The 15,697-nt window shown below is 35.8% G+C and overlaps 4 protein-coding genes across 5 annotated transcripts; 2 read left to right on the forward strand and 2 right to left on the reverse strand.

Moving 5' to 3' along the window:
- The first annotated feature begins 2,841 nt into the window (after positions 1 to 2,841).
- LOC149922214 (peroxisomal multifunctional enzyme type 2-like) lies at positions 2,842 to 9,383 on the forward strand. The gene is made up of 23 exons (XM_090163283.1): positions 2,842 to 3,015; positions 3,497 to 3,550; positions 4,014 to 4,121; positions 4,214 to 4,273; positions 4,338 to 4,406; positions 4,470 to 4,619; positions 4,687 to 4,809; positions 4,874 to 4,990; positions 5,055 to 5,120; positions 5,183 to 5,245; positions 5,309 to 5,428; positions 5,494 to 5,781; positions 5,844 to 6,388; positions 6,448 to 6,628; positions 6,693 to 7,100; positions 7,209 to 7,339; positions 7,413 to 7,553; positions 7,625 to 7,763; positions 7,823 to 7,950; positions 8,471 to 8,605; positions 8,670 to 8,811; positions 8,875 to 9,005; positions 9,067 to 9,383. The coding sequence occupies exons 1-23, from the start codon at positions 2,955 to 2,957 to the stop codon at positions 9,163 to 9,165; spliced, it is 3,459 nt and encodes a 1,152-aa protein (XP_090019409.1). The 5' UTR covers positions 2,842 to 2,954; the 3' UTR covers positions 9,166 to 9,383.
- A 3-nt stretch (positions 9,384 to 9,386) lies between these two features.
- LOC149922215 (F-box/WD repeat-containing protein 2-like) lies at positions 9,387 to 11,667 on the reverse strand. Of its 2 annotated transcripts, none has more exons than XM_090163286.1 (4): positions 11,633 to 11,667; positions 10,882 to 11,385; positions 9,903 to 10,707; positions 9,387 to 9,842 (listed from the first exon to the last, which is right to left on the reverse strand). In XM_090163286.1, the coding sequence occupies exons 1-4, from the start codon at positions 11,655 to 11,657 to the stop codon at positions 9,695 to 9,697; spliced, it is 1,482 nt and encodes a 493-aa protein (XP_090019412.1). In that variant the 5' UTR covers positions 11,658 to 11,667; the 3' UTR covers positions 9,387 to 9,694. The 2 variants fall into 2 exon arrangements, with proteins under 2 accessions (XP_090019412.1, XP_090019411.1); XM_090163285.1 differs by lacking the exon at positions 11,633 to 11,667 and adding an exon at positions 11,457 to 11,573.
- A 96-nt stretch (positions 11,668 to 11,763) lies between these two features.
- Ubqn (ubiquilin) lies at positions 11,764 to 14,836 on the forward strand. The gene is made up of 12 exons (XM_090163284.1): positions 11,764 to 11,927; positions 12,128 to 12,230; positions 12,292 to 12,338; positions 12,407 to 12,562; positions 12,626 to 12,751; positions 12,811 to 12,939; positions 13,010 to 13,420; positions 13,492 to 13,575; positions 13,642 to 13,757; positions 13,825 to 14,044; positions 14,103 to 14,190; positions 14,249 to 14,836. Exons 1-12 carry the CDS (start codon positions 11,832 to 11,834, stop codon positions 14,311 to 14,313), a joined length of 1,641 nt encoding a protein of 546 aa, XP_090019410.1. The 5' UTR covers positions 11,764 to 11,831; the 3' UTR covers positions 14,314 to 14,836.
- A 2-nt stretch (positions 14,837 to 14,838) lies between these two features.
- Positions 14,839 to 15,535, reverse strand: LOC149922217 (metallo-beta-lactamase domain-containing protein 1). The gene has a single exon (XM_090162266.1). The coding sequence runs from the start codon at positions 15,533 to 15,535 to the stop codon at positions 14,897 to 14,899; it is 639 nt and encodes a 212-aa protein (XP_090018392.1). The 3' UTR covers positions 14,839 to 14,896.
- Between the last annotated feature and the right edge of the window lie 162 nt (positions 15,536 to 15,697).

Genomic DNA, 15,697 nt, shown 5'->3' on the forward strand with positions numbered 1-15,697 from the left:
AAGTAATTACAAACCTCAACTCTAACCATGCAAAAAATAGATCAAACAACGTGTCCAATTCAAAAGAAATGGGCTTACGCGCGTTGAATAACTTGGATAGTAGTCTAGATAAAGATTGCTTTCCAGTTCCGCCTAAACTAAATCCTTTTCCTAAAAGAATAATTGGAGGTAAAAGTCGAGGTTTCAATTCTTCTAGGTATGACAAATATCAAATGATTGAATATTCAGTTGCAAAGGATGCAGTGTATTGTTTTGTTGCCGTCATTTGTTAGGCAGTAAAAATACTGGATTTCTAAAGGGATTTTCGGATTGGAAAAATATGGGGAAACAATTCAAAGAACACTTCACTTCCAACAAATCTTCTCACCAACTAGCCTACAAAACGTACTTCTACTACATGAAATCCGAATCCCGTTGATCAATAGCTTTCCAGGTTAACGACCACCATAAACCAGACATTATTAGAAATACAGAGGTCCTATCTATACACGTTGAAGTGATTATATTATGTCCCCAACAAGATTTAGCACTTCAGGGGAACACTTACACATCCGCCGACAATATTGGGAATAGGGGAAACTTTATTGCAATATTAGATCTTTTAAAAAGAAAATGTCCTGATTGAAAAGCCAAGTGCGATAATATGCCGAATAATGCACAGCACCATACAAAACGAAATAATTGGCATTTGTGCAAGTTTAGTGAGAAAAATTATTCTTCAATAGGTCAACGAATCCGGTGGATTCTACTCTGTAATAGCTGACGAAACTCGAGACAATGCGAGAGTAGAGCAGTTAAATCTTTGTATTCGATATACTAAAGCAGAAATAGGTGTCGTAGAACGATTTATAGGGCTCACAGATTTACACAAGTTTGATTCTGAGAGTATCAGCTTGGCAATTATAAATCTTTTAAAAGAGGAGAATTGTGTTGCACTGACTTATGATGGGGTAAGTGTAATAAGTGGGCATGTAAAAGGAGTAAGGGTGAAAGTAGACGAAGCAGTAGGTGGCCATTGTCCGTACGTTCATTGCTACGCCCACCGCTTAAATTTAGTTTTGGTTGACCGTTGCTCCAAAATATCGATAGCTATAGAACTACTGGGTTTGGTTCAAGCCATTTACAACTTTCAAAGCAATTCGGTCATTAGAAGTGAATATTTTGAAAACTCCCAAAAACATCTAGGCTACGATATACTAAAAATACCACTCGATAGTGGAGCAAAAAAAAGGGGATTCACTATATTTTAGAAATAGACTCGATTCCGTAGTTTTAACTTTAGAGAATCTGATTGGAAACGGAAAACCCGACGAGACTGCCAATTTCATAACTTTAACAACTTAATATTAGTCATTGCATTAGAGGAAGTATTAGGTGTAACAAATTCCCAGTCGGAATATTTACAAAGTTCCAAAGTTATTTTTACGGAAGCCGTTGCCATTTGCCAAGCTACTGTCAAGACCTTAGAAGAGTGTAGAAACTCTGAACGCTTTGATTCTATTTGGGAAAAAGCTACTAAAATCGGGGAATTGGCTTTTATTGCAGTACCTGACCGTAACAGCGAACCATTAGCTTTACGAAAACGTAAAATTATCCCTAACAACAGGAGATTAAAACATAGTGTGGTAACAAGTACATCGGGGACCAGGGCAACTGAAGTAAAAACCCTGGTAGACCAGATGAGGTCCACCTATTTCGAATTAATAGACAAATTTATTTCTGAAATGAATATACGATTATTAGAAAACTCTGATTATTATAAATGTATCATGGCATCGGACCCTAACTCTGAGAACTTCCTAAACGAAATCGATATCCTAACACATTGTGACACATCCGATAGGTTTCATTTCGACCTTGATTCCTTAAAAAGTCAAACTAAAATTGCGAGAAATCTAATTATCCCCAAAAAATTTGCAGCGTAAGCGACTGCTTCCACTATTTAATGACCATGGAAGATGGCTTCCCTGACCTTGTTAAGTACTACAAGGTTGTTTCATGCATTCCTGTGGCAAACACTATCTCAGAAATAAGTTTCAGTTCCCTGAAAAGAATTGAAACACGTCAACGAACAACTGTGGGATAATATTGACTTTCAAATCTGGCTACTTTTTCCATTTATCGCATAATGTAGAATTGTTTACAAGAAAACCCTAATTTAGTGGTTGATGAATTTGGTAAAAGCTTTAATAGAAGAGAGTCATTCTTTGATTAAATTGCACGGAAGAAAATTTTATTTTTCGTAAGAGAACGTTTAAATTAACAGTAAAAAAATTCTTTAAAATAGGGCATTTCTAAATTAAAATATTTATAAAGGGGGCCTCTAAATCAGACCGGGCCTATTATTATCCTCCTTGGCGGAACCACTAATAAAATAGATGGCATAACAGTAAATTTCACATATTGGTTCCACCAGCGGTCGTTAGATGGTGCAATGAGACACAATGATATTTGGCGGCAGACTATGCTTGTGGTACAATATCCTTGTGGTGACAAACTTATTGCACAGTTGCATTATATTACATAGCAGAGATAGGGTGAGCGTGCTAACCCGATCATAAAAAGGTCTTGACTATGCTAATAACCGGGCGATGTACTAACAATTTATCGAAGATTCGACCAAGGAATATCCACAATAGGAATGGAAAAATCTACCTCAATGCTCGCTGCTCTCGGGTTGACTCTGAAACTTCCGGTAAAAATGCTCAAATGGGCCGGGTATTAGCAAGATTAGCAAGCGGCTCCTTTCGAGAGAAGATACTAAGAATTTACTGTAGAGGGAGCTACTGTTTCCATTCCTGGGATGTTAATTCTTTGATCTGGCAGCCGCAGCGGCGCATCTCATTCTATCCCAGTATTTGTGTACGGCCACTTCACTAGAAGTTAGAAGTTGGTTGTTCAATTAATGAAATTAATTAGGGAACATTTTTGATGATTAGGGCATTCACAAAAATATGGATAAAAAACCGTTAACGTTCGATGGCCAAGTCGCAATTGTCACAGGAGCTGGCGGGGGTAAGAAAGTTTTTGTTTGGTTTATCTTAAGCCTACGTTTGCTGCAAACAGTACGAAAGTTAGTGGACGGAGATGTACTTCTAGTTTCCCGGCATAATGGTACTTATTTTACCACGGAATTTCGCAAGCGTTTCTTACATCGCGTCACCGCTATTGTTCATAGGTTTTGATGTACCTACGGGACATGAATAATTGGAGTGTCTAGCACCGGGTCAAGGCTACGAAATATTATAACATGCTATCTCATCTAGATTTATCTGGTTTTTTAAAAACCCCCTGTAGAATTAAACCCCAGATATCTTCCCTCCCCCTGGACAAAATGTTTAGGGTTGTTGATCCCAGAATCCATCCCCAAAATCATTCACACACGTCGACATAATTTATTCTATAATTTTGGTGATTTGGCACAGTTAAAGTAGGCAAATTTTATGAAGATACAAAAGGAAATTAGTAAATTCTCATAATTTTTGTTTGATTTTAGGTTTAGGACGGGAATACGCACTCCTTTTGGCAGAAAGAGGTGCTGCTGTTGTGGGTAAGTTGTTTTTTACCATTTTTTGGCACTATTTCCTAGTACTATACATTTCTCTATAGAAATCTCTCTTCTCGCAATTTAAAAAAAGCTTGCGTATAATTGGAAAAATTTCCCCATTTCATAAGGAAATAACCTCTTTAGCCTTGGGGAAAACCAAATGTTGCATATTTGAAAATCTTAATTTTGCCCTAAATTCTTCCATTTTATAAGTTAGTTGCTCGAAGTGAGGCTTTAGGTAAGATATAGTTTTATTTCTACAAACTTGTTGATGAATAACATAAATACTTTTTGCTCAGAGATACTTAATTGAATGATATACAACTTTATCCTTTTTGTTAAAGTTTTCCCCAATCCCCCTATACATTGTAAGCCGTTATATAACTAAATTATATTTTTCCATACAATTGTTTAATCGTTTTTAGCACTTAAGCAATTTTTAAGAACTTAGATTTTTATATTTAAGTGAATGACCTTGGTGGTACTAGAAGTGGAGAGGGACAAAACAAATCAGCTGCTGATAGAGTAGTTGAGGAAATACAGTCAAAGGGAGGGAGAGCTGTTTCTGACTATAGTAAGTTTACAAAAGAAAATATACAAACCGGTTCCTACTTTTATAGTTAAGGAAAAAATCAAAGGCTAATAAACATGATAACATATATTTAGACTCTGTAGAAGAGGGTGATAAAATTGTGAAAACTGCTATTGAAAACTTTGGCAGAATTGGTATTTGATTTTGCACTTCAAATGCTATATTTGTCAGCATTATTTGACATTCTTATATTTTTAGATATAGTAATAAATAATGCTGGAATTTTGAGGGACAAATCTTTTCTTAAAATAACCGTTGAAGATTGGGGTAATCTATTTTAAATAATTTTCTTGTCATTTTTTCTAGTACAATGAGCTATCATTTCTTTAGATTTGGTTCATCGAGTCCATTTAAGAGGGTCATTTTTAGTATCCAAAGCCGCTTGGCCCTATTTCCGCAAACAAAACTACGGGAGAATTATTGTAACTGCGTCAGGTGCTGGTATCTACGGGAATTTTGGACAAGCTAATTACGCATCCGGTGAATTTTGTTATTCAATTATCCCAATTACTAAAAATTAAAATACATACTAATGTTATTTTATTAGCTAAACTTGGATTGTTGGGTTTGAGCAATACTTTGGCAATTGAAGGAGCCAAATACGGAATTCATTGTAATTGTATAGTCCCTTTGGCAGCTTCAAGGCTAACCCAAGATATACTTCCACAGGGTAAGCCCTGTTTTTTCTATAAAGAAAAACATTTTGTATAAGAGAAATGTAAAATATTTTACAGATTGGTTTGAGCAGCTAAAACCCGAATTTATAAGTCCAGTTGTAGTGTACTTGTGTCACAGTAGTTGCCCAGAAAACGGTGGAGTGTTTGAAGCCGCTGGAGGTTGGGTTGGAAAATGTACGTCACTTATCAGTTATCTTGTTTTTGATAAGTTGTAGTATTGACCTTATTATCTTAATAGATAGGTGGCAAAGATCCATTGGCAAAGCCTTTGTTGGCAAGGGAGATAAAATATCGGTTGAAAGTGGTGTGTATTGATGTTTGTAGATACATTTTTTCTTAGATAACTCATTTTGAATTTAATTTAAGTTAGGGATAACTGGCAAGAAATCTCCGACATGACTGACGCAGCTAGCCCTGCCAATTTTACTGGTATAAATTGAATGATATTAGTTTTTAATCTTACTATATGTTAAATATATTTATAATTTTAAGAACAAACTACATTGTTGGTGGATGCTTTAAACAATGCATCCAGTGGGAAACCCCGTGCGAAAAAAGATACGGTTGGTTACAATTACAATCATGATCACGCCATCTTATACGCATTAGGAGGTATTAAGTTGTGAACTTTGCAAAACAGCAATCAATTCTTAATTTGTTTTAACTTGCATTGTTAGTTGGACTGACAACAGCAGAGCCAGACCATTTGAAGTTTCTTTATGAGGGCAGTGATGAGTTCCAAGTCATTCCTACTTTTGGAACTGTGATATCTATGCACGAACTCCTAGACTCTCCCATTTTGCAAGAAAAACTGGGTGATGTTGATGTTGATCCTACAAAGATGCTCCACGGGGAACATTATCTCGAAATATTTGAACCATTACCTCCAGCTACTACTTTAACCTCCAATTGCAAAGTTGCGGCTGTATTGGACAAAGGAACCAATGCTATGGCCATTATTGATGGTATTATTACTAAAACAAATTATAAATTAATCAAAATAATTCATTTTAATTTCTTCACTCAGTTGATTCTTACAATGAACAAGGACTTAAGGTAATGAACAACCAATATACATTGGTTTTTGTCGGTGCTGGAAACTTTGGAGGTCCAAGAGCTTCCAATTGTGTTAGACCTATCGCAGAGGTTCCATCCCGGCAGCCAGATGCAGTTGTTTTGGAGCAGACCATGAACAATCAAGCTGCGTTGTTTCGGCTCTGCGGTGATAAAAATCCTCTTCACATTGATCCCTCTTTCTCCGCTATGGGTGGATTTCCTAAACCAATCATGCATGGGCTTTGCACATACGGATACGCTGCTCGCCACATCTTGAAGCAATTCGCAAATAATGACATGTCAAAGTTCAAAACCATGAAGGCCCGATTTTCCGGACCAATTGAGCCTGGTCACACTATTAAGACTGAAATGTGGAGGGAAGGAAACAGAATTGTATATCAATGTTCTGCTATTGAAACTGGCAAGCCTTTGATTTCTGGAGGCTATGTTGATCTTGAATCCGTAACACCTTTATACGCTGCACCATCCCAATCTAGCAATTCATCAGCAAGCAATGTAATAGTTTCTATAATCTTCATTAATTTCAAAATGATTTATTTTAACATTTCCTTTAGAGCATTCCAAACTCTGGAGGTGGTGGTGGTGGCGGTGATGGCTCTTCAACAGGGCTAAACGCGGACTTTATCTTTGCTGAAATTGGCAGAAAACTTAAAGAACTGCCTGATATTGCGGGAAAGGTGCAAGCCATATACGAATGGAACATCACCAAAAATGGAAAATTAGCTTCGCAATGGAGTACATAGCTTTCTTTAAAATCCAATGCTGTTAAACAAATTATTAAAATTAAATGTTCTTTTAGTATTGGACTTAAAAAATGGTGCTGGTGACTTGTATCGAGGACCCATTAAAGAAGGAAAAGCTCACTGTTCGTTAACCCTTGATGACGATGACATGCTTAACATGGTTCTTGGAAAATTGGATGCGAGAAAAGCGTTCATGTCTGGGAAGCTGAAAATTAAGGGCAATATCATGTTAACTCAAAAACTGCAACCATTGTTGGCAGCCAATCGTGACAAAGCCAAGATTCCAACTCCACCTAAAGCTTCTCCTCCACCAAATCCCACTGTATCAAACTCTGTAGCATTACAGAGTGATTCTATCTTTGCTGGTTACCAACGTAGTTTAGAAAAAAACCCGCAGTTTGTGGAAATTCAGCATATCTATCAATGGAATATCACTAAAAATGGAAAAGTTGTGGCAGAATGGAGTAAGTCATTACCTTTTTGAAAGCCCTTAATGGAGCTTCTCTTGGTAGAAAGCTTTAAAACCTATTTTATTTTAGCAGTTGAAAGCTTTAAAACCTGTTTTATTTTAGCATTTGATTTGAAGAATGGGAATGGATCCATTTATAAAGGACCATCTAAATCTGGCAAGGCTGACTGCATTTTGACCCTTGATGACGATTTGATGGTTGGAATGGCAATTGGAAAAGTTGATCCGCAAAAGGTATTATATTTTTGGTATGGTTTTTTCTTTAATAACCAGTAAGTAATAGTACAAATTTCATATACTTAAATAGGCTTTCATGAGTGGAAAGTTAAGAATTCAAGGGGATGTATTAGCATCGGAGAAATTAAATGATCTACGTGAAGATTTCAAAAAGAACAGTAAAGATACTCAAGATTCTAGCACTCCCATTGCTCCACCTCCTTCAAATGAGGTATTTGCTTAATTTGTTAAATTATTTGGCGTCTTAGTTTTTTGATAACGTTTTTATTTTTGCAACTTTAGCCTCCCATATGCGTTAAATCTGACATCATCTTTGAGTTATTTGGAGATAGGCTACTGGAAGAACCGGATATTGCAAATAAGATGAAAGTTATCTACCACTGGAATGTCTTCCGCGATGGAAAGAAGATGTCTGATTGGAGTAAGACATTTCAATCATTCATTTATTTTATTTTGTTTAATTTATTTCTTTAATTTTAGCCGTTGATTTGAAAACTGGAAGTGGGGCAATTTACAAAAGTCCACCCAAAACTAAAGCAGACTGTATTCTAACATTGGAAGATGAAGACACTATAAAATTACTTACTGGAAAGCTGAATCCGCAAAGAGTATGTGTTATTTAGGCCTGTGCGAGTACTCGAGGATTCTGACTCGTGGCGTCTTAATATATTACTCTTATGAGTACCAGAGTCCTTTGCCAAGGCTTAAAAGTTACTCTTAAGTGGACTGAGTTAATAAATATGCCACAGAGTCCTTTATTTTTTGACGAGTCCAATTAGTTCGCTTTTTTTTCTGTCATTTTTTGAACGCCTCACCACCAGTTTTTATTTTTATGGTTGGTTTGCCATTTGGTTTAACGGAGATCGTGTGACGCTCCAAGCTGGCATTTTTTCTGATTTTGGTTTTGATTTCTGCACTCTGCAGTGAAGAAAGGACTTTCCTTTGTGGTGGTGATGCGGCTTTAGTTTTTAACAATAGTAAGACTCAAACTAATTTTTAAGAACGAGTACTTGGGAATCTGACTCGAGACGCGACTGGAAACCATAAAAAGAGGACTCGTACACCCCTAGTCTTATTCTTATGATCTAAATTTTTATAGAAAAAACATAATTTTAATGTTATTGTTAGGCTTTTATGACTGGAAAACTTAAAATCAAAGGGAACATCATGTTGACTCAAAAGTTGAACCAGTTGTGGCAAGAAATTCTTAAAAGTGGTCGTGCAATTGAACTTCCGCTTCTAGAACCTATTTTAGTGGATAAGGTAGGAATAATTGCAATTTTTTTTATTGTGGAAAGGAAATTTTAATTAATTTTATGTCTTGTAGGCTTTAGATCCTCGATTATACAGTGAATATGCGTTTTTGGCATTAACCAAAAAATTGGCTCGTAACCCTGAATTGATTGATAAAATTCGTACGATTTTTGAATGGAACATTACCAAGGATGGAAAGAAGGAAACCACGTGGAGTAAGGACACCTTTAATTAGATATATTGTAATATGGTAAACTTAATTTCCTTTTAAATTTCAGCTGTTGACCTTAAGAAACCCCTTGGTGGCATTTATCGTGGTGCTTCGAAAACGGACAAAGCAACGTGTACAGTTACAATAGATGACAGGGATTTCTCCGAAATTGTATTTGGAAGGCTTCCAGCTGAACAGGTAATTTTGATTTATTATAAATTAATAACCAACATTCATTTTTAATTGGGATTGTCTTCAGGTGTTGAAAGCTGGCAGTGGAAGAGTAAAAATCCATGGTGACACATCTGCTTTGGACAAAATGGTGGCACTATTCAAAATCTCAGCGTCTAAACTTTAAAGTGATGCTCAATGCTTTGTCCTACGTCATAAGTTAAAACTCCAATCATGCGCAAAGTAAATTTCATATGTACCAGTTCCATATATTTCAAATTTAAATGGGGGCTATATATCAGGGTTATAATATAAATATATATATAAAGATTCGTTTGTATAAAACGGTTTTGTTATACTATTGTAAATGTTAAAATAAATAACTTTTATATTTTTGTAAAGAGATTAATTTTTTTATTTTTGCTCAAAATATTAAAATTCCCAGACCATTCCTTATCTTATCAGAAGGGGCCTTCAAACACTATCTAAGCTATTTTGTTTATACAGAGAGCCATTACATTAAGTAACAAAAAATGAAGTAGATCATACATAATTAATTGTGTTGCTTCATTGATAAACTAGTTAATGTAGAAAACTTGACTAGTGAAAGCATTATGTAAATTGTGCTGGTTTTAATATTTGTCCATTGGTTGATCTGGTCTAAAAGCTCTCGCGCATTTTGTAAACATCACATTTCCAAAAAAGGTGATTCTTCATTAAGTTTTAGGTGTCCATTTAAGGATGTACACGGTTCTATCTTCTAATCCAGCGGCTAAAATAATGCCTTTATCGTTATGCCCATTTAGTCCATCAAGCCAATCCTTATCTCCAATGGAAATCTGAGAACAGTCAGGTGTAGCAGGCCTGAAATAAATAAAGTTATTGAACTGCAATTTTATAGCTCATTTTGCGAATCTGGCTTGCCTGGACGGAGGAAGGTACCAGTGAGCGACTTCTTTCAAAGTGTTTATATCCAGAGCAACAAAATTTGGTTTGTGCCTGTGCGGAGTTACAAAAGCGAGGTACTTAGATCCTATTCCCAAAAAGATTTTCACTTTAATGTTCAGAAAAATTTCGGCATCCATTTTTCTCTCTTCAACATTCCATTTGCACAATAAGGCTGGCTTGTGAGCCATGGGTGGTTCTTGATGAATAAAATACAAGTGTGTCCCATCAAAATGTAAACCCGGCGTGAAGAAGCCAATGTCCATATCTGAGTTTTTGAAAGGAATATTGTACAAAGACGTAATGAAAAGTCCTTCTGGTACTCCTCTGGCTGTTCCAAAACAGACAGCCCAGACGATAATACCAGTTTTATCCATACTGAAGAGTAAGTGTTTCAGATTGTCAATCTGATTGTCACTTTCTTTAGGTACAGGTAGAGGCCTCAGCATAACTTTCAAGACCCACACATGATGTCCTTGCAAAGTAGCTAAAATGTTGCCCTTCATCAACGACCAAACTTTGATTTTGGTGTCAGCAGATCCACTCACAATTATGTCCAGTCTCTCGGAATAGTCAAATGAGAAAATAGCTCCAACATGGCGCAGATATTCAACCAATCTTTGACCAGTCACTAAACACCAGCACATCATATGGCCCACATACGATGAGGCAATAAGAATCCGATCGTCAAATTTCACTGATGAAACGCTTGATTCAGTCCTCAGGGTCATGATGCATTGGTTGGTATGGCAGTCAAATATTTGAATTCTCTTGTTGTCAGAAGCTACATGTATAGTATACACATTCAGCTTACTCGAACTTCATTCACACAAAATCCTAAACTTTAATGAGAAAATTGTATGCTTAAATAATAATTTAAACTGAAATTGCTAGTATCCGTGTTTAAGATGACAATTTAAGTTAGCCTTTCAGGTGTCTCGTTATCAATCAGTTTTACCAGTAGCTAGCTTCCCACGGTGGTAGTGTACTGCAGTAACCTTACGAAGTTGTCTGTCATAAACTTGACCCTCAAAGCATCGCCCCTCTCTCATCTGTTGTTGTCTAAGAGCCATTTCAACAAAGAAAGACTTCCAATATTGGCCATCGTGTGATCTAAGCTGTTTATTAATTACAAGGCCAATTGTTTTACAGGCCCGTTGCCAAGCCCCAGCTGAAGAACTTATAATTTGATTCCAAGTTTTGTTCACGCAACATGATCTTAACAAAGATTTGGGATCTAGGAAAGCCAACAGGTGTTCACACAACTCGGGTGGTAAGAGTCTTAAGAAATCTCTATACAAAAGGTGTTCAAGAAGGGGATATAAATGAACAAATTGGCTATCTCCGCTTACGGAGATGAGAAAATCTAATGTTAGGTTTCTTTCTTTATCATTTAGTTGTTTGTAAAATGTGCTAACGTTGGCCAGCCATGACTCGAAACCTGGTGTTGAATCCTCTTGTGCTAAAAATTAATAATAAAATATGGCTGTAATTACAATTAAGGTGTAAAATGTCCTTGCCCCTTTATACTACTAATGTAAGCTTCACTGTGGAGCGTTAAAATATGGGCCAAGGCTAAGCCATAAAACATTAAAATTACGCGACCAAACCATTAACACGATATGTGTAATGTTAAGTTAAATTAATTTTATGAAATAAAACCCAGTTTTAAATGCTTAAACTTAATAAATTAACAAAATATAACTTACGCTCGTCTCGGGCGGCCGCCATCATTCGTAAACAAACAAAAACCAAACTACTAACCGGAAGTCTTCTGACGTGATTTTATTATTCGAAAAAGTATTGGTTCCAGTAATGATTACCTCACTTTGAAACGGAAGCTACTCCGATTCCGTGTTTTATTTGTAATTTTTGGGATTTCGGCGAGAATTTTATAACGAAATAGAAATGGCAGATGAAACGGAAAAGAAAATATCTTTAGTTATTAAAACAGCGAAAGAAAAGCATAAAGTTGAAATTGGTGCGGAAGCTTCTGTAAAAGAGGTAAAATTTGCTTAATTAAAATTAAATTAAATGCGAAGGTTATACAAAATAGTTTTAATAGTTAAGCCTTGGCTTTAATGTGGCATCATAATCCCTAAAATTGCTGACGCATTTTTCCTTCATGGGGTTCTTGAAGCTACTGTTTAATTTCCTATTCCATAAGTATATAATATATTTATTTTACGTTACCATTTTTACAGTTGAAAGAAGAAGTTTCAAAGAAGTTTAACGTGCCTCTTGACCAGTTATGTTTAATATTTGCTGGTAAAATATTGAAAGATCACGAAACTATGTCTACACATCGTAAGTTCAATATACTGTAGTTAACAAAGCAAAGCCAGTGTAATATTATTCACATTTCCAGACATAGAAGATGGTTTAACCGTACATTTAGTAGTTAGGACGGGGCAGGTAAAATAGATAGTTTTTTCATAAAATTTTAGTTTTTCTTTTCATGTTACTCATGGTATTTTTCTTAGCAATCCTCTGCTCAATCTGACTCTTCTACAACATCATCTGCTAATGTTGCCCAAACTCCTTTTGGCTTAGCTGGCATCGGTGGATTACCCGGTTTGGGAAATTTAGGCTTGGGATCGGGTAATTTTATGGAAGTTCAACAAAGAATGCAAAGAGAAGTATGTATACCTAAATTTTATTTTCAAAGTAGTAGTATTTTCTAAAAATATAATACTTCCCAGATTATGTCGAACCCCGATTTATTAAGACAAGTTATGGATAATCCAGCTGTTCAATCTTTAATGGCTAATCCAGAATATATGCGAGATTTAATTCGTAGTAATCCTCAAATGCAGTCTCTAATGGAGGTATATCTAAATTATGGCTGAATAACCATTTTATTTCCACTAATAAATTCTTTCCGCAGAGAAATCCTGAAATAAACCATATGTTAAATAATCCCGATTTACTAAGACAAACTATGGAAGTAGTTAGGAATCCTTCAATGTTGCAGGAATTAATGAGAACTCAAGACAGAGCTTTAAGTAATTTAGAAGTAAGGAGATATTATTTTTAATTTTTTTTCTAACGCTTTTTCGATGATAAATCATATTGCTTCATTTCAGAGTATACCTGGTGGCTATAATGCCCTTAGAAGAATTTACACAGAATTACAAGAACCCATGTTAAACGCAGCCCAGGAGCAGTTTGTAGGAAATCCATTTGCGGCCTTGGTTGGAAATAATCAAGATACGCAAAATGCCCAAAGAGGAACTGAAAACAGGGATCCTCTACCGAATCCCTGGGGCAGTGGCACTGGACCAACTACTACTGGAGGAAGTACTAATACCACAAGCTCAACAACCACCGCAGGAACCACTCCAGCTTTCAACAGTGGAATTTTAAATTCTCCTGGAATGCAAAGTATCATGGGCCAGCTCATTGAAAACCCTCAGCTCATGCAAAACATGATGAATGCTCCTTACATGCAGTCCATGATACAAGCGTTGGCTGCTAACCCTGAAATGTCTTCTTCTGTTAGTTTGATTTTCACCATTTTTTTACAATTTAATATATCCTTATTAAGAGTTGAAACTTCTTTTTGTAGATTATTTCTGGAAATCCGTTATTTTCTGGAAGTCCCCAGCTTCAAGAACAAATGACTCGTATGATGCCTCAACTTTTGCAACAAGTAATTTTAATTTGTAAGTAATCTTAATTGGCTTTCTATTATACCATCCTTGATCTTCTTTTTAAGATGCAAAATCCAGAGATACAGAATGTAGTCACAAATCCCGAAGCCTTGCGAGCTATAGTTCAAATTCAGCAAGGAATGGAGCAGCTTCAACGCGTGGCACCAACTATTTTTACTCCGTTAGTTTATCCTTGCTAAAAGTAGTCAAAAATTATTCTCATTGAACCAACATTTTCATTTTCAAAGAGTTCCTGGAATGACTTCCCCTCTTAGTAATGCGGCCTCGCTGATACCCTCCAGTACCACTTCAAGTACAACTACGACTGTTTCGAGCACCACCACAACATCGTCTCCCTTAACGACTACGACCACTCCAACTCCTAGCCTAATTCCGCCAGCCCAAGGAGATTTTAATCAGTTTCTCGCCCAAATGATTACAGCGATGAGTCAGAGTGGCGGTGGAAATGTAAATTTTCTGCTTTCTTTTGTAGTTAGTTTTTAAAATATTGAACTTTTCCTCTTAGCCTCAACAACCACCCGAAGAACGGTATCGTGGAGAGCTTGAGCAATTGGCTGGAATGGGTTTTGTAAACAGGGACGCTAATTTACAGGGTATATCAATTATTAACATAACTTTTCGTCCCAGTTTACAAACTTTTTTGTTTTCCAGCTTTGATCGCTACTTTTGGTGATATAAATGCAGCCATTGAAAGGCTTCTTCAAACCCAACAGTAGTTTATATAATTATTATTATTATTATTGTTATATAAAAGGAGCTCTCATTAAATATTTTTATTTCCTCGTGTGTTGAAAAAAAATGGCGAAAAAGTAACTAATTTCCTGATAATTTTTCAAAAATTTCGGTGTTAAGCTGGATATTGTTTAGTTGGACCAATTTAAATTAAAAAGTAGAGCAAATCTTATTTCAACACACTTACTCTAATTAGAGGATTCATTAATTTCCTTTTCCCCCGCTCCTCTTCCATGTTTTGTTATTTGTTTATATTTCGTTTTAATTTTCAATCATATTGAAATAACAATTTGTTAATAATTTTTCACTTGTTTTTTCTAACCCCTAAGTTAAATTTCAACACTAATAGCCAATATCTGGAACATTCCTATCTGTAATACTTATATTGTTTATAAATTCTTCTTTAATTTCTATAATCTTAATTATGAGCGGAACATTTAAAGCCATGATGCAACCGTATAACTGCAACTGTAAAATCTGCGAATAAATTGAAACCTATTGTATTAACTTTACAGTTTTAATAGTATTTTAATGACCAAATTTAAGAATTTTATGTACAGTTACGTGCTAGGTATATAATTTTAGGGTTTTGTGAAATTCTCTCATTTCTTTTGTTACTTTAAATCCCCCACCATGACCTGGTATAATGTAATCCGCAATCTCTAAAACTTTTTGTCTGTTTTTATATTGAGATTGGGGATTTTCACTACCTGCTGTTTCTTTCCATAGCTTATAATTAAAAATATCCTCTTCACGCTCAAATAAATCTCCCGTTACAGCCACTGTGCCATGTACAGTATTTTTAACAATCAAAGACACATCGGAATGGGTATGACCTGGTGTAGGCAAGACTTCCAAGCCCTGCGCTAGAATGTATTTATCGCCATTCTCAAAATCATGAAGGGTGTATTTGTCCGCTTTATGAATACTCCAACCAACAATATGCGTCGCGTTTGTAAACAAGTTCAAGTTTCCAACATGATCGCAATGTCCATGTGTGCAGACTACGTAATCAATATCGTCGCAAGTTAACCCACGACTCGTCAGACCTTTCATAAGGAAATCTTTATCCCACGCGCTTAAAGTGTCAACAACAATATTCAAATTGGTTCCTCTAACTAATACGGAAGTGGAATTTGCATACATGTTATTATTTTCTATTTTCGAATAGCCTTCTTTCAAAATGTCAACCGAGTAGGTCGCCATTTTATACTTTAATAGATGAGGAAAGTGTATCTATAAATGGTTAGAGGGCGCCAGCAGGGTTCCCATATTTCTACGCATATTTCATTTCTTTTTCCATCCCTGAAAAATGTTTAAGAGACCAAGAGGAATAACAAATTCTCAAATTTTAGTTGTTTCAATTAT

Source organism: Leiobunum rupestre, chromosome 11 (genome assembly GCF_980474605.1).
Source record: "Leiobunum rupestre chromosome 11, qqLeiRupe1.1.hap1, whole genome shotgun sequence".
Classification (NCBI taxonomy): domain Eukaryota; kingdom Metazoa; phylum Arthropoda; class Arachnida; order Opiliones; family Sclerosomatidae; genus Leiobunum; species Leiobunum rupestre.

Excerpts from the sequence above, each read along its gene's own strand:
- LOC149922214 (XM_090163283.1), top strand. The coding sequence starts at position 2,955 with ATGGATAAAAAACCGTTAACGTTCGATGGCCAAGTCGCAATTGTCACA. Across the intron at positions 6,629-6,692 it reads AAAATTAGCTTCGCAATGGA|TATTGGACTTAAAAAATGGT; the intron begins GTACATAGCTTT and ends ATGTTCTTTTAG. Across the intron at positions 7,554-7,624 it reads CTCCACCTCCTTCAAATGAG|CCTCCCATATGCGTTAAATC; the intron begins GTATTTGCTTAA and ends TTGCAACTTTAG.
- LOC149922215 (XM_090163285.1), bottom strand. The coding sequence starts at position 11,514 with ATGTTTTATGGCTTAGCCTTGGCCCATATTTTAACGCTCCACAGTGAA. Across the intron at positions 11,386-11,456 it reads CCACAGTGAAGCTTACATTA|CACAAGAGGATTCAACACCA; the intron begins GTAGTATAAAGG and ends ATTAATTTTTAG. Across the intron at positions 10,708-10,881 it reads CCGTGGGAAGCTAGCTACTG|CTTCTGACAACAAGAGAATT; the intron begins GTAAAACTGATT and ends CTATACATGTAG.
- Ubqn (XM_090163284.1), top strand. The coding sequence starts at position 11,832 with ATGGCAGATGAAACGGAAAAGAAAATATCTTTAGTTATTAAAACAGCG. Across the intron at positions 13,576-13,641 it reads TGCCTCAACTTTTGCAACAA|ATGCAAAATCCAGAGATACA; the intron begins GTAATTTTAATT and ends CTTCTTTTTAAG. Across the intron at positions 14,045-14,102 it reads GTCAGAGTGGCGGTGGAAAT|CCTCAACAACCACCCGAAGA; the intron begins GTAAATTTTCTG and ends TTTTCCTCTTAG.
- LOC149922217 (XM_090162266.1), bottom strand. The coding sequence starts at position 15,535 with ATGGCGACCTACTCGGTTGACATTTTGAAAGAAGGCTATTCGAAAATA.